Genomic DNA, 24,526 nt, shown 5'->3' with positions numbered 1-24,526 from the left:
TGTCTGCCTCTCGAACCCCGACTGGGAGCTGGTTCCATAATACTGGAGCCTGATAGCTGAAGGCCCTGGCCCCAGTCTACTTCCAGAGACTCTAGGAACCATAAGTAGCCCCGCATTCTGGGAGCGCAGTGCTCTAGTGGGACAATAAGGTACTATGAGCTCTTCTAAGTATGATGGTGCTTGACCATTTAGAGCTTTGTAAGTCAGGAGGAGGATTTTAAATTCAATCCTATATTTCACTGGAAGCCAATGCAGAGAAGCTAATACAGGAGAAATATGATCTCTTCTCTTAGTTCTCGTCAGAACACGTGCTGCAGCATTCTGGATCAGTTGGAGAGTCTTAATGGACTTATTTGGGCAACCTGATAATAAGGAATTGCAGTAATCTAGTCTAGAAGTAACGAATGCATGGACTAGTTTTTCAGCATCGTTTTGAGACAGGATATTCCTAATTTTGGCAATGTTACGAAGATGGAAAAAGGCTATTCTTGAGGTTTGTTTTAAGTGGGCGTTGAAGGATATATCCTGATCAAAAATAACTCCTAGATTTCTGACAGCAGTGCTGGAGGCCAGGGTAATACCATCCAGAGTAACTATATCTTTCGAAAACGAAGTTCGGCGGTGCGTTGGTCCTATCACAATAACTTCAGTTTTGTCTGAGTTTAACATCAGGAAATTGTGGGTCATCCAGGATTTTATATCCTCAATACACGTTTGAAGTCTTGCTAACTGACCACTTTCATCTGGCTTAATTGACAGATATAATTGGGTATCGTCTGCGTAACAGTGATAGTTAATCGAGTGTTTCCTAATAATATTACCTAGAGGAAGCATATATAAGGAAAATAGAATTGGTCCAAGCACTGAGCCTTGAGGAACGCCATGGCTAACTTTAGCGTGCTTGGAGGGTTTATCATTAACATTAACAAACTGGGATCGTTCAGAGAAATAGGACTTAAACCAGCTTAGTGCGATTCCTTTAATGCCAACTAAGTGTTCCAGTCTCTGTAACAGGATAGTATGGTCAATAGTGTCAAATGCAGCACTAAGATCTAGTAGAACAAGAATGGAGACAAGTCCTTTGTCTGCAGCAGTTAGAAGGTCGTTAGTAATTTTCACCAGTGCCGTCTCTGTGCTATGATTCTTTCTAAATCCTGATTGAAAATCATCAAATAGACTGTTGCTATGTAGAAAATCACATACTCGCTACCATAGTCGCTCTTAACGCTACGTCATCTTCTCATTGACTTTACATTGGTATTGTTTTCCGTGGTGGCCACACAGAATTTTCACACATTCCGTGCCACCACCACGTAATGCGCTGTTAACAATTCGTGATCATTTCACCAAATTCTGTGCGACCAGGCTGGGTGAGAATACCAAACATGATGTGTAGTGTTCCCCTGTTGTAGCCTCATTACACCATCCTAAATTGCACACCTGTCAACAATAGGCCACGGGGCAATGGAGAGAAAGAAACAACAAATATTTTGTTCATAAATTCACTTCAGGCAGGCAGGCAGGCAGGCCCCCCCCCCAACGACTGTAATACATATTTGAAAGGACTGCATCATGACGAGGCTCTTATCATTGGAATCACTGAGGTTCCCCTCTGAGGTTCCTGATGGTGGACCTCATACGGCTGCTGAGCCCAGGCACTGTGTAAATCACAAGGTCTTATAAACAGCGTGGTAAAGCTTGTATTTCTTTTGACCAGCCACCCCCTTTGTTAGCACTTAATCATACTGCCTGACAAATCACAAACCCTTAAGAAAACACCCTCACATCTGGAGCCATGACCTCCTAACCCGGAATAACTTAAGACAGTGTGTGTGTGTTGAACTGATGCAGCATTAGGATGCAAAGGGTGCGACTGAATATTGTCTTGGCTGGAACTGCCTCGCCACAGATAGGGAGGCCAGATGACCTGCAAAACGAACATGCACCATGTTTTGTAAAAATATAATTAAATGAGAGGGGACTATTAAGAGGGTCCAGATCCTAATGAATGACATCGTTCATAGTTTTTTGTAATTTCCCAATGAATACGTATTCTCTATCAGGATTGTAAATGTGCTGAAAATGTAATTTTGTGCCGTATTGCATCTTTAATTGCATTCGCTCATTAACTTTGCTTATGCATTCAGCCAAGTAATTGAATTCCCTTTGGTCGTTAAGTAGTTTCTGTCTGCAACCAGAACTCTCTCTATACTTCTTCCTTTGTGTAGCTGTTTTTTGCTGCATAAAATGGTTGAAGAGACAATATTAATATCTGTGGGTGCTTTAATCTGATTCAGTGTGCTCAAGAATTTGTGTTAGTGGTGTGTAGTTTAAATTTTTCCTCTCTCATACTTTCAGACAAGCAAGCTGCATTGCTCAGATCCAAAAGATGCCTTTTTTCCTCCAGTATACAACCTTTAATTGCACAGTTGGACTCACCGACTATGGAAGGGGAAATTATATATTCACGTTTCCCTATAGAGGACTGTGGCATTTAATTTCAGAAGTCAGCTCCCACAATATGAATCTGCATTCAAAGCATATCAAAGAAACATACTTAAAGAAAACCGTGACTGTTTGATTTGATATATTCTCAAGGAAAATAAGACATTTATTCCAGACCGTCCTCACTGAGAAAATGACTGTATACAGGTTGATTGTGCAATCAGCTCTTATCAACCCATATTTACGTTTGCTGTTAGGCAGCGACTCGTAAATGTCGTTTTGGGAATCATTGGAAATTGACCTATTCTGTCATTTAGGTATGATGAGGTTATTAATTATTATTGTTATATTTGAAGGTGGACAGACAAATAATGGTGACAGGGTTAATTTACTAAAATATCCAAAATGCCAGATTCATTGTCTTTTTGTAATCTGTGCACAAAGTCTATATATATTTATGTACTTATTTTACTGTCATAAGTAAATCATGAACAGGGATGATCTCTGTTGTGCTTAGGTTTGAATTTCTGAACACATTAGCGCGTCACAAATAAAAATAAAATGCCACATCCTGTGAGATACTTTGTACACAGTGGAGCGGTTCAGTTCAAAGATGCATTAAAATGCTAATGTTCACTGTCATTACCTGCCTCCCACACAAGAGTTAGGCCAGCTACACACTGGATGTGTGGCGTGAGCGTGTCAGCTGTGTGGCGTGTCCGTTTTTATTTCAGCTCCCATGTTAACAGGTTAGAGCACGTCTCAGGCGTGGCTCGAGCTGCGCCTAAAACGCGTGCATGCTAGAAATAGAACAGACGCCTTTTTTTCACGCAACACGCAAGCATGTTGGTAGCATTTCCAGGCAAAATAGAATACAAAAAGATGTGTCTATGTCATTTTCATACGAATACATATTAATAAATGACATTTTGATGTTTGAAAGTCTCTAGGTTTTGACATAAATGCAGATATAAATGTAATTTAAAAAAATTATAAATAATTATCGATTTTCAAATATTGCACCTGTCAATACAGAGCGAAATATTCTGTAGCCTATTTAGCCGTCAATACTGCTGATGTTTTCTTTGCTGTAATCAAATCAGAATATATTTATGTTTAACATGAAGTATACTACTGATTGAGTGCAGTTTTTCAATGAGAAAAATACATATACAGACAAGGCTAGGAGCAGCACCGCGTCATACACGTTTTTGGTGTGCAAAGACAAAGAAAACGCCACGCAGTCGCCACGCAACAGAAAAGCCATGCTCACGCCACGCATCCAGTGTGTAGCCAGCCTTAAGGTACAGTACAAGACATCCACTTGACATCAGGACACAATAATAAAGATATGATAGATCTCCAGGGGGATGGAGCGCAGAGGGAAAAAAAAAAAAAAAAAAAAAAGTGGACAGGGGCACATTTCCTGTGTTGTGGAGGCAATTTTGCAACAAAGAAATTAGTCGAGCCCTCCTCTTGGTTATGCTGTCATGGCAGAGTGGTGAAACCATCCATTAGTGCTTCATTACCTGTCAGCCGGTTGCCACATGTTGACAGGATTAATGCCCCACAAGACATATCTGAGTACAGATAGCAGCACCGGCATGCCTAGTCATTAGGACTCTCGGGTATAAGGGAGATGGTGAATGAATGTCAACACACGCACACACATGCTCATTAAAAGTCAGGTAGGAAAAAAAATTCTGTTAACTTTAAATCAAACAGCTTCGCAGTAAATCCAAATCCCGTTAGTCTGACCTGTAACTTCTGGTTTGCGGAGCTTCTTGTAGGGTTTAAATTCATGGACAACGTGAATTTGAGCAAAAATAAGATACTGGTGGGATCACACTCCCATGAGACAGCTTGTTTTCATCTGCTTTGGATCTCCTGCAACCATTTGAAGGTTTCATGATTAATGGCCAGGTTTGCATGTAGAATGCATGCAGCCCTGTCTGCAGGCCTGCACTGACTCCAGCTGGCCTCATTGTTCGCCTGCTTCACTGACTTCCTCTGCTTCTTTGACTTCTCTCTCCATCTTCCCTGGTAGCCCAAGCCAACCTAACAGCTAGCATCCCTGGATGATGTATGTTTTCATTCTCTAAATAGCCAAAAGGCTGTGCAGATATTGTCAGTAAGCTCTGAGGCACAGGGCAGAGGAAGGCTGCCTCTGCAGAGATTACGCTATAGTGTTTGCTTAAGGCCATGAAGGCAGAATGACATTATGCAGAATGTAGGCTGCCTTATACTTGTGTGATGACCTTTTTTCGCCTCAGCATTGCATTATGAAGAGAATGAAGATATATCGATCATCTTGGCAGGGGTCTGTGTTCCCAGCTTTTAACAGATTCATAAGCTTCACAGCTTGACAACACAGAGTGGCATTCTGAGGCTGCAGAGACGGATTGGAAAGGTTTCGCTTGCTCAGTCTCTTTTGGAGTTTAATATACTTGTTTTGTCCTCTAGTATGTCTATTTTTGAATTAAGTGTGTGTGTTCCCCACACCATTAGTAGACAGGGCCCCCCCACACATTTTAACCACCCACCCACTAATCCCCACCATCAATCAAGAAACATGGCTATAAGGGCTGCATGTTATTAAAACTAATTGAAAACGGTTTCACCCCTTTAAAGCAAATTCATTCCCAACACTCCCACCCAGTTACAGTAATTTTACTTTTAATACAAAGCAAACACCACTACACTGCACTCTTGCTTATTGAAACAAAACACTCACACTGTGCACAACAGAATCCATGTTTTTAAAAGAGTGGTCTGTAGCGCCCTTGTTGATTCAAATTATTCATCTGCAAACCTTTGCACCATTGTAATAAGATGACCCTATTTAAGTAGTTTTCCTTTAAATTTAACAAGCAAGCTGAGGATGCCCTGGTGGCCTAGGTGTTGAGGTTCCATATGTGAGCCGCATCATACCTAGTTCTGCTTCACCTCTTTATTGTTCTCTCTGCAATAGAATAAAAAAAAGTAAAAAAAAAAAAAAAAAAAAAAGGTAAAAAACAATTCCTATGCTCTTTTGATTTAAGCACAGTTAACCAAGAGAAGCCTGAAAATTCAGGAGTAAAGGAAAGTCATGCAAATCAGGATTACAATGTCTTTTAGAGCAATAACACCAGCCCTGGAAAAACCAACAACTCTAACCTCTAACAACATTTGAATGTACACATGTTCCACCAAAACAAGTTCCTATCGAGACTATTTTGCAGTGCCCAAGACGATTGTGATTGATTTAAAGAAATGCCAATAAACGAGAGCATGTTTTTCTCCTATCCCAGAATGCTGTGTGCACTCCCCTAGATCATCCTCTGCAGCACTGTGGAGGAAGGTCTGGCAATGGCTACACTACAGCCACAAAAACACATGCAGGAATTAAGAGTTATAAACCCACTGATAAGGATTATAGCGACAAGATGTCAGATTGCTCAGTGAAAATCAGGGAAAGGAATTCTGTCAGATTGCCATCTTAAATTTGATGATTGGACTTTTGATATATCCCCTATCTCTAATTGAAATATTCAGCTTTATATTGATCTCAATTTCTTTGACACAACAGTACATTGTTAGCCTTGATTTCTTTCATTTATTTCTCATGTCCCACCCTCATGGATCATCCTTTAAACAGGATGATGTGTGAAGGATGCAGCTTAATGGCTCTTATAGAAACCATGGCCTCAATCTGTGATTTCTTTTCATTAAAGGCACCGTGGAAAATAAATCTCTATTGTCCTGCCTTTGTTGTGGGGCAAAATACACTTTATATGTGCAGTGCGTTAACTGTACTGACATTTCCTGCTTTTGATCAGAACCCCCTAAACAGCATGCAGATGGATGAGTGTCTATTCTCTTTTGCCGAAGGTATTTCAGTTCCATGTGAGGAATGTTGTGTGGAGCGTGAAATCGTTTCATAAAGCTTTAGGGAGGACGTGTGTTTGATTCATAACTATTTCTCATTTGAAAGCCAATTGTACTTTCAACCATAGCTCTTTTTTATGCCATCTGTTGTTTTGATGCCAAAATGTAGGAATCTGCATATCTCAAAACTAATGAAAAACTAATGGGCCATCACAAAAAGTCCATGAATACGAGCTGTGACATTACGTGGAAGGAAATGATCCGGCATGCAGTGACTCGTCTGTTTTGTTTCCCATTAGACAAATGGCTTTTGTCTTTTTTAATGAATGCAGATTATTTCTCCTCCCAGTCAATTTAAAAATCACCTCTACCTGTACACAGATAAAAGAAAACTTTTTCTTTCATCGTTAACAGTGAAACGTGCCTCAACCCACCTGCATGAAATGGATGCACTGACTGATAACTGTGATTGGCTGAAAGGGTCCTGCAAATATATGACGTGTTAATGATGGAGGGAAGAATAAAAACTGCCAAACTATGTATGCAACTATGTATGTCTTGTCTGAAGTCGCAGTTAAACAAATAGTTTACTGTGAATGAAAATAAGGCCCATTCATGAAGTATCCGTAATGTACAAGGATTAATAGTATATCATGCATGACTTAATGCAGGAACAATACGTTAATTAATGCATCAATTAAGATTTTTGAATCAAAAAAACTGACCAGTCCCAGCAGTTTACATATATTCTTAAACATTTTTTAATTGTTGTTAACAATGTTAACTAAACATTACTTCTTCATAACTTCATCATGCTTGTGGCCCTTAAAAAGTGCCGACCTGGTCCATCTTTGAAATTGATGATAATGTATTAAGAATTAAAGGAGTCAGTTGGTAATATGATACTGAGGTCACTACATTGACACAAAATACAGTATACTGCAGATGCATTGTTATAGTTGTTTTATAACAACAGTAATGCCTGAGAACAATGCTCACCCAAGTAGGGTATTTATGAATTTTACTTTTTACTAAATAACTGACTACGTGTCTGAACACAAGAAATGTCTTGACATTTTTATTGTATTTGAGGGGTCACAAAGATTGGGGCGTATGCCACCATTAATCATATCTTATTTATCTATGTTAAAGATTACAACACTACAATTCAGTTTACAGTCACTTTAACTACTGATTTACCTATGAAGAAGACATGATCATTAATAAATCAGAAATCATGATTATTAATATGCCTTAATTGATGCATTAATTAAAGTACTGTTCCTGCATTAAGTCATAAATGAGATACTATTATTCATGGTACATTACTGATAGTTCATGAAGTACTACATGAATGAATGCATGCTTTTTAATGCATGAATTCATGTTTATTCATGTACCATTATTATAAAGTGTTACTATCAATCTCATGTTTGTGTGCTAAATATGAGGCTTTAGCCAGTATCCAGTTAGCTTAGCACCAAGACTGGAAGCATGGGGAAACAGCCTGGCTCTGTTCAACGGTAAGAAAATCACCTACCAGAACCTCTAAAGCTCACTAATTAACATATTATATCATGTTTGTTTAATCCATATGAAAACAGGAGTGTACAAACGACAAGTTGTATTTTTACGGTTGAGTATGTGCCAGACGTAACTTGCCACAACTTGTCATTTTAATACTTTCGCAAGGACTAAAAAAATAAAACATAAAAATGTTAACTAGTGAGCTTTAGATGTGATTATAGGCGGATGTTGTTTGTCTTCCCGTTTTCCGTCTTTATGCTAAGATAAGCAGCTGTAGCCTAAATTTACCACATAAACATGAGTTAGGTATTGATTTTATAATCTGTATAATCTCTTCGAAAGAAAGCAAATAAGCTCATTCCCCAAAATGTCAAACTTCGTCTTTGACACAAGACCCGCCTGTCTGTTTACTGCTAAGTCACCACTCCTGAATTGTAACATTTGCACATGTACAGGGCACAAAACGGGTGTGTGTGTTTTGACCTGAATTGGTGTTCTCTGTGTAGACGGACTGCTCCAGCGACAGCGAGGACAACTTCATAGTTGTCCCTCCACGAGACCACCTGGGCCTGGCCATCTTCTCCATGCTCTGCTGTTTCTGGCCTCTGGGGATCGCAGCATTTTACTTTTCACAGGGGGTGAGGACACACACACACACACACACACACACACACACACACACACACACACACACACACACACACACACACACACACACACACACACACACACACACACACACACACACACACACACACACACACACACACACGCACATGCAATACAGACACCTCCAAAGTTGTGGTCTGTCATGCTGCTGAATGATACATGATCAGTTTGTTGAGCTCTAAGATAAAACAGGTGCATCATCCCATACACACACACACACCTTCATGAATTTGAGACACGCGAGCACACAAACAGACATGCGCATATACCCAGCTCTATGTATGACTCATCACACATAAAAAGGACTGACAGCTGACTCTCTTACTGCCAACGCAAGGCCACTTTTTACTGGGCAACCCATCAATAACTCAAGGCCAATCTGTAATGGCTGCTTGATGCTCTGTAAACAGGTTGAAAGCCGCCTTTAGGAATAATATATATATCGCTTCCAAGGCTCTATCTGCAAACTCCACAAAAAAAAAAAAAAAAGGTGACCAAAATACTAAGATGAAACGGCCTTTGAAGTAGTGTCATTTTCAAGAGGACTAAAGATGAACCCAATTACAGGTCTGCCGACGGATTAAAGGTGATCTCAGACACATTAAACGGCCTTGTCGGAGCTGTAGTTTGGAAAGCAGTATTTGTCGGAAGAAATGCATGAAAACACACTAAAAACATAGTGTTTAGTCAGTTTTCTGGCTTTCATGCACAACTATCCTGTTTTTGGATGTTAAGGAATGTCAAGGAATTAAACCAAAAGAGTCTATTTACAGATCAGAGCTTGGGTGTTTAATATCCTGAATGGGTAATAGATAAAACAATATTGCCTTGCCAGAGATATTTACTGTGATGGAAAGATAAAGCCACATTATTGTGAACTGTAGAACCAGCCGTTATTTCCAAAGAGAACAAGCCTGTGTGATTATAGAGTGTGATCTGTCACAGTATGTCCAGGCAACACTGTTCATTATAGCTTAGCCGCTATCATTGGCAAACTGCACATAATGGTCGTCTTATGGATTCCAACTGGACTTCCTCCCTCCTTTCAATTCTGTAGGAAACAACTCCAATGATGACGTGTCATTCTAACAAAGAGCAGAGGGATCGCTCCTTGTCTCGCTGCTAATCAATTCTGTCTCTTTCAACATTCAACATGAAATGCCAAACACATTAAAAGGCCGACACACACACATGCAGCGTGTTTAAAAGCACATGTAAACACACACACTAGAGAAAGACAAGTCTCAGTCAATCAAAAGCTTGAGCATTTAGCTTACTTATCTGCAGGGGCGAGTAGACCGAGGCAGATGAAGGCAGTAAGTGAATTATCTGGTCAGGGGCTAATTTGATTCTTCTTGGGTAATTATGGAGAAGTGATGGCTGTGTTTAGGGACGGATGGCTTTTCTGCCAATCTCCTTTAAAAGGTGCCATCTAGAAGAGCTGTCAGGAAAAGATATGGTGGGAGTCTGGGATTGTTTCCTTTTATTGCTCAATAACCCACTTCACTGGTCTTCATTACATTCAGTCATTCAGGGAGCCCCCCCTAACTAAATGAATTAATTCTGTATAGGTGTGAGGATATTCTCAGTTTTGTCAGAACACGGCCTGGAATTTGATTTTCTGTGTCAACTTCTGCACCATCTTATTTATTTATTTATTTTACGAGGAATACCTCTTGTGATGTATCATCTAATTTTCGAGAGGGTCCTCGGTAGGACTGGACAGTACTGAGAGAAGAGTGTAGGGATCTGGATTGACCAACAAAGCCAGACTGCAATATCTAGATTCTTTTACGTCATATGTAAAGTCTGTGACAATGGTTTTTGGGGGTAAAAATCTGCCTAAAAAGACAGAATTAAGGTATAATGCCTTAAAACTTCAAACCCTTTGTTCTCAACTTCACTAGCCGTGTTTCAATTCCCATATTTTAATGCGCATTTTGAGGAATTGCATTAGAAAAGCTGGATGGAAACGACATTTGTGCAAACATTTTTTTACGACAGTTTTACCTGGTGGTCTTTGTCAAAAAAGAGTTGATGAGCTGTCTTTATCTCCAGACAGCATGAAACTAGCTAACTGACATGAAAAACAATCGAAACTTGCCCAATTGAACCAAATTCCTAAAGACCTCTCTCCGTTTTTCTCTAGTAGATGGGCAAGTTAGCAACCTCTACTTCTACTACTACTGATTACAGCCATGCAAAGTCTATTGCACCAACATCTGACGAAACTACACTGTAGCCTAGTTTATTTTATATATGTGTAGTTAATGCGCCTAATTTACATTTCTTTATTGTGACATTTCAATAGGTTGCTTAAAATTGGATGGACAATTTGTCAACGGCTACAGTTTTTGTTGTTACTGCTCTCTGCCTTCGGCAGGCAGTGTAAGCAGATGCATTATGGAATTAGACAAGGGCAGCAGAATGAGCCGAGGCGGAAAGTTTAGAATTGATAGCACCTGAGCTTCGTCATTTACTCGGAGGACATTTACAAACAAACAGCTTAGCGACTGTAATAGAGTCTGTGGATGGCCGATCAATAGTGTTTTTGTCCCAATGGAAGGTCAGATCTAAGAGAGCCACTGCGTGGCTTCCCAAGGAGAGGAGTTTAAGTGAGAGCATCAACAACAGACGTGCATTCATGTACTAATTTAAATCTGCTCTTATCCTATTGGCCAAAAACTATACATCTTTAATTCTGTGTATCGTCTTTATGGTAAGTAGTGCTTTGTTGTTTTAGGATTCAGCGTTAACCGCCCACACACACAACCGATAATTAATAAAATAACGTGGATAACTGCGGGGAAATTAGCTCGGAGCATTTGATTGGGAAGCGAATTGAGTTTCAATTATCGCCACTAATAGGGTGAGTGTTTTGTTTGGAGATGCTGATAAATGTTTCCCTAAGCTCTGAGACATCTGTGCTGAAAAGTGCAGAGTTGAGGAGCCGCATTCCTGCCATGAATATGCAAATAAGACTCCCCTGAAGTTATCTCACAGCATATAAGTCATCATAATGGATGAAAATGAATGTGCTAATTATTGTGAAAGAGTTTATGTATTTGCATGCTTGTCTGTGTGTGGGAGGCTGAGAGACATACACAGAGAGAAGGAGAGAAGAAGAGAGGGATTTGTGTGTTTATTATTCTGAAGAAAAACCTGTTAAGGATGCTGAATTGACTTCTGAGATCACATCACAATAGGAGTCTCCATGCAGTCATGTCTGAGATGTTATCTTTTTTTCTACGACACCTCATTTCAATCATTTTGTCAAGGTTGTGGAGATAAAGACTTAATGCTTCTAACTGCTTTGCTCTCAAGGGGATTCAAGGAAAAATCCTCACAACAGCATATATACAGATGGTGACAGAGAAGAGAGCATAGGCGCACGCACTTCCAACCTTCTATACTCATTTATTTTGTGCACATTATAGCATTATTATATTTGGTCTTTCAGAGTCATGTCCCTCTGAAAGAGCCACAACATGCTTTTCAGTCCCTCCAGGATTTTGCAGCCTTTTTTTGAGATTGTTGCAGCCCAAAATGCCTGATTTTGCAGGAGTTTTTGTAAAAATAAAATAAAATGTAGATGTCTTTTGTATTTTTGTTGCAATGAAGTTGTGATTTTTTTGGGGTATAATTCTTTAAAAATAAAAAGGAAACTTATTTCGGGGAGAATAAAACTACTCTGGGCTGAATTGTTAGTTAATTTCCTATCCTGGGCTGGGACACACATTCATACGGTTTGATAAAGTAACGTTACTTATTGGACTTTAACTTATCATTGCACTTACAATAACGAGCGTAGCTGTCCTCAATTTAGGTCATCCTGTACGTCTCATCTCCGTTTTTTCCTACATTCACCGTCAGTCGCGGGGGGAACTGAGCAGCAGCCCCGCCCGCTGCAGAGAGCCGACAGGATTGAAACGACAGCAGCTTTCAGCGACTTTAGAGTGGAAAAAAAAACATTACAGCGTACAGTGATGTTAAAATGTATATAGGTTGGCAGGACCATAGATATAGAACATACATCTATGGGCAGGATGGTCTGAAATGTTTTGCACGTACGTTTTGTTGGTAAATGTGAGATGTTTGAGTCACACACGTCTCGTCTTCATATCAGAAACAAGGAAATTAATTTGGCGACGTACGTGTGTTACGTCAACCCATTCTCACTCCCGCTTGGTCAGTGGCTCTCAGCGTCACATACTGACGCAACGTCTGGCACGTGGGACTGCTGTGATTGGTTGAAGTCGCGGAAAACTCCGGTTATTGGTCAAATTTGTGCTAAAGTTGCAGTGACTGGTCAAAATTGTGAGTTGCACCAAATTCACGTAATCGGTTGAATTCGCGTGCATTGTTGCAATTGCGGCATCGCAAATTCCTAGAGGGATTGGCTTTTATTTAATTATTTGTGTTCAATGAGGAAAAAGATTGATGCATCAACTACAGTGTTTAATACATGCTTTCACTGGTCAAATGACATAACAAGCATGTGCCCTTCAACTTTCTGTCGCTACATTACAAATCTTTTTAGGATTTTCCTTTCCTAAAGAACTTGCTGGAGTCAAAAGGAGAGGGCTCGGTCTCGTTTTGAAAGCAAACCCAAACCTAATTTCCCATAAGGCCTCCATAACGTAGCTTTTGTTTCAATAATTACTGCATTGACTTGGAAATTGAAGACTCTGCCTTGATATATGTCCTTTGTCCAGATTTGCTTCCTGACCTTTCGAGGCATTTGTCTGAAGAGTCTTTCTCTCTGGCTCTCATCTGGCTGTCTTTGTCTTGAACAATTAGGCATTGTCTTCTAAAACCTTTCTTGGCACTAATAAAACATTTGGTGCACAGTGGGAAAGACCGCATGTGTAGTGTTTTTTACAACATGTCCTCATACCTAAACAATACAACAGGTCAATTGCCTCCAAAAAATGACATTTAGGAGCTTTCTATTTAACACAGTGATATGGTCACACAGTGGCCATTTCAAAAATGTGACTATAACGTGTGACCATAACATGTGACCATAACACATGACGCGCAGTTTTAATAAAGAGACAGTTCTATAAAACGTAATGGTTACGGTTTTAAACACGTAATTAATGTTGGGAAATGGAACTAGTTTAGGCAACAAAAATACTTAGTTTGGGTTAGGAAATCAGAGATTGGCTTAACATGAGTCACGTAAACCTACTAAAATGAGGATGGAACAACATCACAGATGACCAACGTCACCAAATTAAGTCAGCAAAACCTCAGTGACTTTTGGTTTCAATCAGGATTTGTTGTTCATTCATTATTCTTAAGATGATGTGCTATGAGATGCAGAGCTTGGTGCTTCATAAGGAGAAAAAAGTATATAACAAGAAAGGCTCAGATATTTGCACTGTGTCTGTGCCAGGGCTACCTTATGCCTGATTTATGGTTCTGTGTTGAATCTACACCATAGGTACGTAAGTACGTAACTAGATGAGTAAGCAGCCATTATGCAGTTAGAGAGGCATCCATCTGTCCTTTCTGCATTTGCTTAGCAGTATTTTGCAGTGATATATGTGCCATTTCTGTCTTATATTACAGACAAAACCCAGTCTCAACACATCACGCTTTGTTTCAAATGTAATTTGCATTCGTCTGACTGACTGAATTGACTTTGCTACAAAATTGCAGAATGCAGAGCTAAACAGGGAATAGTAGAGTCTAGATGGGAGTTCGCTGTGTGGGGCGATTGCTCTGGTCCAGTTTGTATGACTGTTATGCAAATGGGGAGAGACTTTGAACAATACAGCATTTAAAAAAAATTAATTCTAGGTATAATGTACAGATGAAAAGGCATCAGTAAATCTTAAATATTCATAATAACAAAAACATTTTTTTAAACAAAAATACTGGCACATACATTGAAAAAAGTTGAACATTATCCTGTTTGTGAACTGTTTGTTATTACCATTTTCAAATCGGTTTGAATAATTGAAATTATGAATAATTGACTCGCTAACAGTCTTTCTGGTGTGTTACATTTACCTCAGGCTCTCTCTTCAGTTAGCCATGCAGAGCAAACCTAAAAATAAAGCAGCCACAGGGTCAGGTACCTGAACCAACAGGCTCCTCTCTCAGAGGAAAAGCAGAGGCTCCATTTCAAAGCCCTCCCAGATTTCTGAGTTTCTCGTTCTGTTGTGATGAGCAAGGTTAGGTGTTCTGCAAAGAAACCTCATTTGAGCCTCTTCTATCCACATGCAAAGGTCAAAATAAGGATTTGTGTAGAGCCTTGCTTTGGTGTTTACTTTTCTATTCACTGCCAGTGGCACATACAAACTCAACATCACAGCAGACTCTCCATCTAACGGTCACAATCTCTGGTCACCTCAGTCGAGAATAAGAAACCTAACCTTGTTTACTTGGAGATCCACTTCGGTTGGATGGTTTAAAAGACACCCCCCACCGCCAAAAAAAAGCTTTAACCCTTTATCTATGGACCATAGATAAAGTCAGTTTTTTTTTTTTTTAAATAAACAAGTGTCTTTTTAAATAACGACGGCCAATAATATGAATTATCTATAAAAAACCGAAGCCCTAATCTTGTTAAAAGCACCACTTTTGTGAATGTGTTAACTGGCACACAACATGTACAATCTAACGTCTAATGTATCAACAACCCAAGCAATTAACTTTATGCTAGTTGCTCATGTTGCTGTGAGGCCAAGGACATCATTGAATACAAAATAATGAAGGTCATTTCATACACTCACATTCCATTCCAAACTGTTGACTAATGTATTGTATAATAGGTAACATAAATAATGGTTGTGCCTTGAAATCAGTGAATCTAATCAACTAGAAAAAAATGAATAGATTAATATGTGGTGGCATTTGGAGAAAAGTAGAACAGAAATTAGTTTAGGGAAAGACAATGGAGATGGAAACAAAGTCCAAACAAAGCCACTGTTAACAATTCCCACTGCTTTCCGTGTGTGTAATTTCTGCTGAACTCTATTCAGCTACGGTATATGAATGAAAACAACAAATCAAAACAGGCGTCTCTCCTCTCTCCATTTCCCTCCTGGCAAGCAAGTTCATTCAAAAATAGTAAGATAGCTAGAGGATACCCAGCACAAGCAGCAGTGTGTGAACACATCAACAATGGGCAGGATGAACAAGAGAAGCCCCTGTTCATTGGTTGTCGTTTTTTCAAGCAAAGTACTCATATCCGTTATCCAGATAGTATGGAATGATATACATAGCTAATGTTTCCTATGTGGCTAATTAATAAACGTCAGTGGGATAGTTTACTTTGTCTCATTCATTAACAGGGACTCCCAGGGATGATTTATTTCACGGTCTTAATAGTATTAGATAGTAGAAAAAGACAAAGACAGGACAAGACTTTGAGTTTTTAACTTATGAAAACGCATTATTTAAAGCTGCTGTAATCAATATGTTCATCAATGGATCAAATCAAACAGACTGCACTAAGAGACTTCAGTTGTTTTATACTGGGGCTGGTCATAAACGTTAAACAACTGTTATTTAAGCAGAATGGTTAACGCAACACCTCACAGGATCTATATGTGCCTATAGTGGATTGTAAAAATGCACTATAACCTTAATACTTGGTAACTGGGTCATGCTTATGGGGCTTGTTCTCTGGGAAAATAAGTATAAAACCCTCCCTGCTTTCTAATGACCGGTTTCAACACGCATTACAGCATTTAGCTTTCACCTGTTAGCATGAGTCGTTGATGAAGTTCTTTCATATTCTTTCATGTTAAACAATAGCAGCACTCTCAAAATGTACTCTCATGAGTCTTGAAAGATGTTTTATAGCTTAATCTCTGCTGCTCTTTGTGGAGTTTTTGTTTTTCCTTTTAATGAGATATTATGATAAATCTGCTGTTGTCATGTGTCATTTATCATTCAGCGCTTGCAGCCGATATAACCATGACGTCTGGTCCTTGACATTTTCACACTAATTGCCATTTTTTAGTCCTGTCATGCACAACAAGCGCTCCCAGGTTATGCCGAGCCGCGCGGTCAATGTATGGACTCATCCACCCATTGCATTTGTTCTTCACACACAGAGATAATAGTTTTTTTTTTTTTTTTTTTTTTTTTAATATGTCACCCTTTTTCTTGAGCTCCATGCAAACTATATCTCACTTTCTTTTCTTACACGTTATCCTTTCCAGACCACCAAGGCAGTGAACAAAGGTGACTTCCCACTGGCCAACATCGCCTCCAGACGGGCTTTGTTCCTCGCTGCTCTCTCCATCACCATAGGCACCGGTGTGTATGTGGGGGTGGTGGTAGCTCTCATCGCCTACCTTTCTAAACCAGGACACATATAGCAGCTGCACCTTCCCTCCAACACACCTCCCAGGAGCCCAGGAAAAGAACAACTTCCCCCCCTCCCAAGGGAATGGCATTGCTCCTGCACACTTCGAGGAAATGTTTTTTGGTTTCAGGGATGCACAGTTTTTTTCCCCTCCACCTTCCTTTCTTTCCAGCTTTCTCTCCCTACAGGCCCTCTGGCAGCCACCATTAGCCACAGTGACTGGAGAGAGAGGTCAAGCTGGAGGGTGAGAAGAAGGGGAATTGGGGATAGACAAAGTTTTTCTTTTGTTGAGACAGTGAGAGGGTTTGAGTAATGGAAGTATTCCATGTTGGAGTCCAGTTTGCATCCCCTGTTGGCTTCATCCTCTTTTTCCTGGTTTTAACTTCCAAGACCCCGACAGACACATCGAGGAGAAGAGACAGAGGCGATAACGCTGCACACTTAAGCAGTTATTAAAGAGCAGAGGTATAGGTGGGTTAGAAATCAACACAAAATCACTCTTAAACCAACTCAATGTCATTGCGGTTTGAACTGCAGTTAAAATAAGAGTCTCTCTGTGGAGTCCCGACTCCTGTCATCTGACTTGAGCTGCCCTCATCGACTCAAAAACACCAAGGCTGCATTTGTCTCTCGGCTCACTGCCTCACAGCAGATGACCACACTCGCATTTTCTGAAATCATAACAAAGGAGGGTTTTCCTTTTGCAGAGAAACTTTAGAAAAGAAAATACAGACCTGTTAATTATAATTTAAATCAAAGAAGCTCTCAGAGGGGAAAAAAAAAGATCAAACACAATCAGAAGCTGTTTCTGACTCATTGAACGATATGCACTGGCATGAATTACAAGAATCTCAATGGAGCCTCAGGCCTGTATTTTTACCTCTGAGGTGTCCATCAAAGACAGGCTCTGAAAGCTAACAAAATCTGTTTATGCCAGATATGGTTTGCCTACGTACACGCAAATGTGCTTTGTTTTTATGTTGTCTTTTTGTGTTCCTTGCTGTCTAACGGCACCTTGATTAATCTTGCTTTAAGGAATGTTCATTTATAGCCTTTGAAGTAAAGCACATGCGAGGTGGCCAGATGGTCAGAATTTCAGAAGGAGGGCGACTGAGTAGCTCACCTAGTAGAGCGCTAATATGACGCAGCAGCCGCGGGTTCAACTCCGACCTGTGGCCCTTTGCTGCCTGTTGTTCCTTATCTCTCTCCCCCTTCATGTCTTCAGTGGTCCTATACAAAATAAAAGCCTAAAATACCCAACAAATTCTTTAAAAAATAAATAAAAATAAAAAAAAAGAATTTCAGAGGAAAGGGTGCACATTGTCTCCCCCAAAACACTGCATCTGCTGAGGCAATATGAAATGAAACAGTTATAAATCAGGTAGGTAATATCATTAAAAGGCAGGCCTTACGTGTCCTCCAGGGCTGCGCATATAAACAATGTGTCGCAGTGTGACAGCTTTGAATTTAGCCTTGATCAATTACTCTTTGCATGACTCTAGCTGTATGCCAGCAGTATTACTGCTACGCATGATTGATTGGATTGAGAACTCTTTTTTTGTCAGATCATAAAAAAGCTTAAATTAAAATTGATCAGGCTCATATTTTGTGCAATGCTTAAACCCACATTCCCCAATTCAGCTATTAAAACAGAGCACATGTCACAGTGATAAAGCATTGAGACACTTCAATTTGCTCCTTCACAATTTCAAGATTTTTTTACTCGAAGTTGAACTGGTTTCACTGGTTCTTATTGTATGAAGGGCTTATTACTTTTTTTATTTTGATATTGTAGATGCACGCCGATGCTAGTCCAAGCCTCAAGAGGTGACATTATACACTTAGTTTCTCTGCACAGGTACTGCATTAGTCATACCTGACATTTATGGTGCACAATTAGCTCCCCGTAATGGCTTTTTCTGAAGAAATGTGTACTCTCTGGAGCATAGCCCTAAAATAGCACAACCACATTAATTTCACTAATAAGCAACTTTTGGCGTCACCGGTTGCTGTCAAAAGCTGCAAGTAAACAATCAATTTAGACATCCACGGCTCTGTGAACATTTTAAAATAACCACGTAAGTCGGTTCTGCTGTGCTAATGAAGAGCGAATATTGCCCTTATTCTCCATGAGGGGACGTTTCCAGTGCGCTTTGTTTAAATTAAATGGCAGCCAAGACTCCCAAGACTTTCCTTTGAATTGTATATTTTACTGCCTGTATGAATAAACATCAAGGCAGTCAGTTAAGTACAATAAGCTGAATGCCGATTGATTTCTAGGTATTTGTTTGGGGCCCTATTATTCAGCTCATTGAGTTTCTGGTCATGTGAGAAGCTGATCAATACACCCTTATAACCTCTGAGCCCTTCTGACCACATCTTCCAGTGGTAACTCATGAGCTACCGATTCTTCGTCAGTGTACGCACACATCATGGCCATCACTGTAACTATACTGAAATACTCTGTACGCCTGCTTTCATCTCTCGGAGAAAGTTTTATTGCTGATAACGATGAACATGCTTTGTGTTATGTAGCGTGTCATTCAAAATGATGTGTTTTTATCTGGCTTCTTTGGCAACCTGGTATTGTGCAATGTGTTACAACAGTACGTGGGTTTCAATGCTGTTGTTATTTCTTTCTCATCGTGATGAGTTAATGTACACATCCACGCAACAAAGACGTTTGCTGAATGCGTTGCTCAATGCCAGGGTGACAGCGCTCTATTCGTGTCGTGCTCTTAAGCCGAATTAAAGAAGATGACATTTTTTTATTATGTTTTGGGGATTTTGTTTCCTATCTTGTGTGAAGGCAACATGTACATAGTGCAAATAAAGACATGTTCAAATGTAATGACAAATAAATCAGAAAGGAAGGATGTCCTTTCTTAAAAGCAAAACACTGTTTTTTTCTGTGGTTTATATCAGGGGTCTTCAACGTTTTTTAAGCCAAGGGCCCCTCAACTTAAAGAGAGACAGATCAGGGACCCCCTACTACATATATTGTTTAAATTGAGCTGCATATTAAACTGGGCCTACAATAACGGGTAGGGCAGCCTAAAGCCTTTATACATAACTTGTTTTACATAGAATACTAAGCTATTAAAATAGCCTAATAATTGTTGCCATGATTTTATAAATCATGTTTTAATGTTAAACATGTGCACAGTGAATCCTTAGGAAGAACTGTGTCTGTGGATGGCCTCAGTGACTACCTTACCTATAGGCCAGTAAGCCTAATCATCAGTGGGGATTTATATTTGCTAATAATATGTTAGATTCATGTTAGATTATTTTTAATTTTGAAAAAACTTCAAAAATTAACAATAATTTGGAGCCCCCCCTGCATTGACCGTGAGGACCCCCTAGGGGCCCCGTACCCCCTGTTGAAGATCCCTGGTTTATATAAGTGAAGCTGTGTAGTCAGATTTATATCCCAAAAAAAACCTCCACGACCATGACCTGCGAGAATTGGACCAGTAATTGAGATGCTTGAGTTGTCCTTAAAGCTAAAACAAACACAGACTGAGTCATTGAGCGTAGGTGGTTTTGCCAGAAAGAGATGGAGGAGCAGCTCGGAAATTTGTAGCTGTAGTGTTCTCATACTGTAGCAGCGGGCAGGAAAGTACACCGTCGCCATCATGGTTATTGAACATAAATGCAAAGCTGCACTCAACATTTCACACTGAATAATACAGGTAGGAGACAAACTGACATTTCACACAGTGTCTCTATATTATTTTGATAGTTACATTCTTGCAGTCTAACAGAGCTTTAGTGGCTTGGGATTGTCAAGTATGTGGTATATTTTCTCCAACAGTCCTTACTAATCTTTTTTGTCTGATGTACCCCAACAGTTATATATATATATATATATATATATATATATATATATATATATATATATATATCCGATAAGCTGAAGTACCGCTTCATCAACACCACCCCACTATCTTCTTATGAATGGAATATGAATTGGATGAACTATTTCAACTGTTTGTTACTTTTAGCTAACTATTTTAAAACTGTATCCATTACTTTATTATTTCAACACATGGCTTTTAGCTATTTAACCATTTACTTTTAGCTATTTCAATAGTTTTTTTTACTTTTATGATTTATTTCAACAGTGTACTTTTAGCTAACCATTTTAACCGTTTTTAATTACTTAACCTCATATCTATTTCAATTGCTCATACATTAGTTTTAGCCATTTCAACAGTTAAGCTGTCAGCTTTTGTTCATTACTTTTAGCTAACCATTTTATCATTATCTTAACGGTTTCAACCCAGATTTAACTATATATTTTAACCATTAATTCATTACTTCTAGCCAAGTGTGGAGCATGGATGGACATGAGGCTGGCCAAATGAAGCCTAAAGTCTATGCTAGCCATCTGCGATGGCATCCACCTGTCACTCAAAGCGGCACTTAATTATGCATAACTTTAATACATGCAGCCAAATTATATTTTATGTCAGAGCTGATTCGAAGGTAATGTAGGATAGCATAGCTTGCCAGTGTACAACAACAGTGGGTGTGACTGCAGCAGCAGCTGGGGAAGAGCTCTTATTACAGGAGTGAGTAAGTGGTGAGTCACACGCTGAAGTCTTTGTCAGTGAACACGCTGCAGCACAATAGACAATGTTAGATGCTTGCCTAGTCATCAGGGCTGAAACATTCTCATATGACACAAAACAAAGAGTATGCTCCACTTATTTCCCCCTTCATGAGAATATGCTAAACAGGCTGTGCTCAACAGCAGACACACAGGCAGATTGAATTAATAAGCGCAATAGATCAAAAGAAGACTGTTGTGTTTCCCAGCGTTCAGTGACTTCGCCTAAACAAACAAGACAGTGAGCAGGAAAATATTTTGCTCGTCCTCGTGGAGGAGGGATTTCACTAGCCTGGTCCTACCAGACTCTCGTACATTTCATTTGTACAGAGAGTCTGGCCTCTCTCCATTGACAAGTGTTAACTTCCTTGAAGGCAGGTACTCTGTTGAAGTTTAAAACTATTGGATCTGCCCAGAGCCACTCTGGATCTGTCATAACCAATCGCTAACGTTTGGTCGTGACATATGTCATGCACATGTGCAACAAGAGGGGAGACCGACAACAACTATCGGATTATATTTAGCATTAGCATCGCTAGCGTTAGCCTTAGCCAACTCCTTCACCACTAACGGAGCGAGCTGGAAAATCAAACTTTTCCCATACCCCGTGGGGAGGAGGACCACAACATCATGGCCACCAACACAAAAATTGTTCTTGCTCGGGCTTTAACTTCTGGATGTACGCCAGCGTTGCCACAACGGACCGAATGTCTTCGCCTACATCTTTCTAGCGCACGTCCTCAACGTCATCGTTCTCAGCCACTCCCGCTGTTCGCTGATTGGACTAAATATTTGGCCGGAGAAAACCAAGGGGGTAAGCTTCGCTTCAGAACTCGAGCCATCATGGCGCCATTTTGTTGCTAACTGGCCATCACCTCCTGTTAGCATTCCGCTGACCGCCATTTTTTTTTTTACATCACTTGACTGCGAATAACTTTACATCTGAAGCGTTTAAAGACTCTATTTGTCCGTTGTTTAGTTCCAAAGAAACACGACAATGTATAAAAGGCTCCATTACCTTGTACCTCACGTTATGGCTCCGTAGCAGACGTTTTTGTAAAAATAAGCTAACGATTGTGTCACAACCAAGTGACTTACTGTCGCATAGTAGAGGAATTACCGTATAGTACAGGAGAAGCTCGCAGGCAGTTTCGACTTACATGAGATGTTTAGGTTTAATTACTAATGTTAACTAGCATGTTAGTGATCAATAATTAGCCTGTGCCCATGTTATCTCCTTACATACACCTACAGTCTCCGTATCTGTAAGATTGGGAATGTTTGAGATTTCTCTTGGCACAGCTACCAGAAGACTTACAACTTTCAGACACGTTGCTCACGTCACATTCTCTCAGTTGGAGGCTGCGCAGTAAAGCTGGCCATCACCGGAAAAGTGCTTCTAATATCCTTCACTGGTCTCCGTCCAGAGCAACGGGGTCTATTGGTCCATTATATACTGTCTATGGAGAAAACCTGCGAATATACCGCAAACCCAGACGGAGTACTGAAGGAAAATTAAAATTGAGCGGAAGTACGTAGGAGGGCGGAGCCAGGCTAGGATTTCACATGCTCCCTTGAAAAATGATTTGTGAAGTTGGAAGATTTTTAGGAAAAGGGGTTTATTATTATAAAATTATATTTTTTTTTTTATTTGACTGTAAAAAGAAATGTCTGACTCCCCCAGTTGCTCTCATATGCGGATGAGTCAGTTTTCATCATTTCAACAACCATTTCTTGTCCGCATTAGAGGATCATGCCGAAGATTATCGTGGGAGAGAGACATGAGTCTGGTTTTATTTGCTCTCCTCGTATTTCTAACTGGAAGCTACAATGCTAAACTGCAGTCTTTTTCTGCAAGTGCAGTTCTTGAGATTGGTTATTGTATTTCAATTTAAGGATGGTGCAATACCCTGGAAACCTCCACTTTATGGGCTCTCACATTTGCCCACACATGACAAGAACTGCAAGTCAGTGGAGTTTTACAGCTTCCAGTAATAATGTTCATTGGTGGATTAGGCAAAAGGAATCGTGGATCAGCTTTCACACTGTGGTACGATTTGTGTTTTAATTACATCTCGCATGACACATATCCCTCACTGATTGTTTTCTGAGTGTGATTCTTTTCTTAGCTACTGTTGTTTTCACAGCAATAAACTCAGTTGTTTTCCTACAGAGGTGAAGACGAGAGCCTTTGTAAACCAAAAGACAGAAAGGGGAATGGAAAGCGTATGCATTTTGATTGTACATTTTTTGCAGGCAATCATATCGTATTCTCAACCTGCCAGATGATTGGGGGTGCAATACAGAGTAATCCTGAGTTTCCAAACTCTTCTCCTCTTTGTTTGGGGATATATAGTGCCTTCAAGGCACCCTATAAGGATTTCATACCAACGAGGAAGCTGAGGAAAATGAAAAGCGAGCGGGTAGCCTCCTCCCACTGAGGTTACTCTTATTTTCCTACAGCAGTAAAATAATAAACAATGCAAATCATTTTCTAATATCAATACTTGGTTAACCTACTGGATTGGGGTGGTTCATGTTTTTCATTGATTTGGTACAAAAAAAATGCTAATTCTGATGGAATTGCTTGGGGCATTAAAAAGGTTTTTGGACAGATTGCAACCTCAGATAAAGAGGCTTATTTAGCTTAAGCGACTCAGGCATTTTATAAAAATAGCACAATGAACAGGTGCTGGTTTAGAATACCTTGTGAATTTGTAATGCAAGACCATTTTGAGGGTGTGTGTGTGGGGGGGGGGGGGGTTGAGGAGCTTTGAGGAGTGGGCACTTGAGAAGAAACTGAATGTCTCACAAGCCCCAAACCAGAATAAAAAGTCACACAGATGTTACGTTCTCTAAATATTCTCATCTTGGATAACAGGACTAGCCGGGCCCCAGGCTGTTTGCGCTCCATTTTCATAGCAGTCCCTAAGGCTACGGCTAACCATCACAAAAGTATTCTGGTCATAAAAAAAACCTTTGATACAAACTTATTCCCATCTCCAAACTGAATGCTGCTGTGGAGCTGTACCTATCCCGCAATATCCAGTCTCTATATTTAGGCTGAATATTCT

General features: G+C 39.9%; 1 protein-coding gene across 2 annotated transcripts in view; it reads left to right on the top strand.

The window, feature by feature from the left end:
* syndig1l (synapse differentiation inducing 1-like) overlaps positions 1 to 17,982 on the top strand; it is a 41,940-nt gene extending 23,958 nt beyond the window's left edge. For both annotated transcript variants that reach the window (XM_028605831.1, XM_028605830.1), the window contains exons 3-4: positions 8,346 to 8,477; positions 16,692 to 17,982. In XM_028605831.1, coding sequence (XP_028461632.1) covers positions 8,346 to 8,477; positions 16,692 to 16,850 — 291 coding nt within the window. In that variant the 3' untranslated portion in view covers positions 16,851 to 17,982. The remainder of the gene's footprint in view (positions 1 to 8,345; positions 8,478 to 16,691) is intronic.
* The last annotated feature ends 6,544 nt before the right edge of the window (positions 17,983 to 24,526 follow it).

The sequence above is a fragment of the Perca flavescens genome, chromosome 18 (assembly GCF_004354835.1).
Source record: "Perca flavescens isolate YP-PL-M2 chromosome 18, PFLA_1.0, whole genome shotgun sequence".
NCBI classification, from domain to species: domain Eukaryota; kingdom Metazoa; phylum Chordata; class Actinopteri; order Perciformes; family Percidae; genus Perca; species Perca flavescens.
This window is presented reverse-complemented; position numbering and strand designations above follow the sequence as displayed.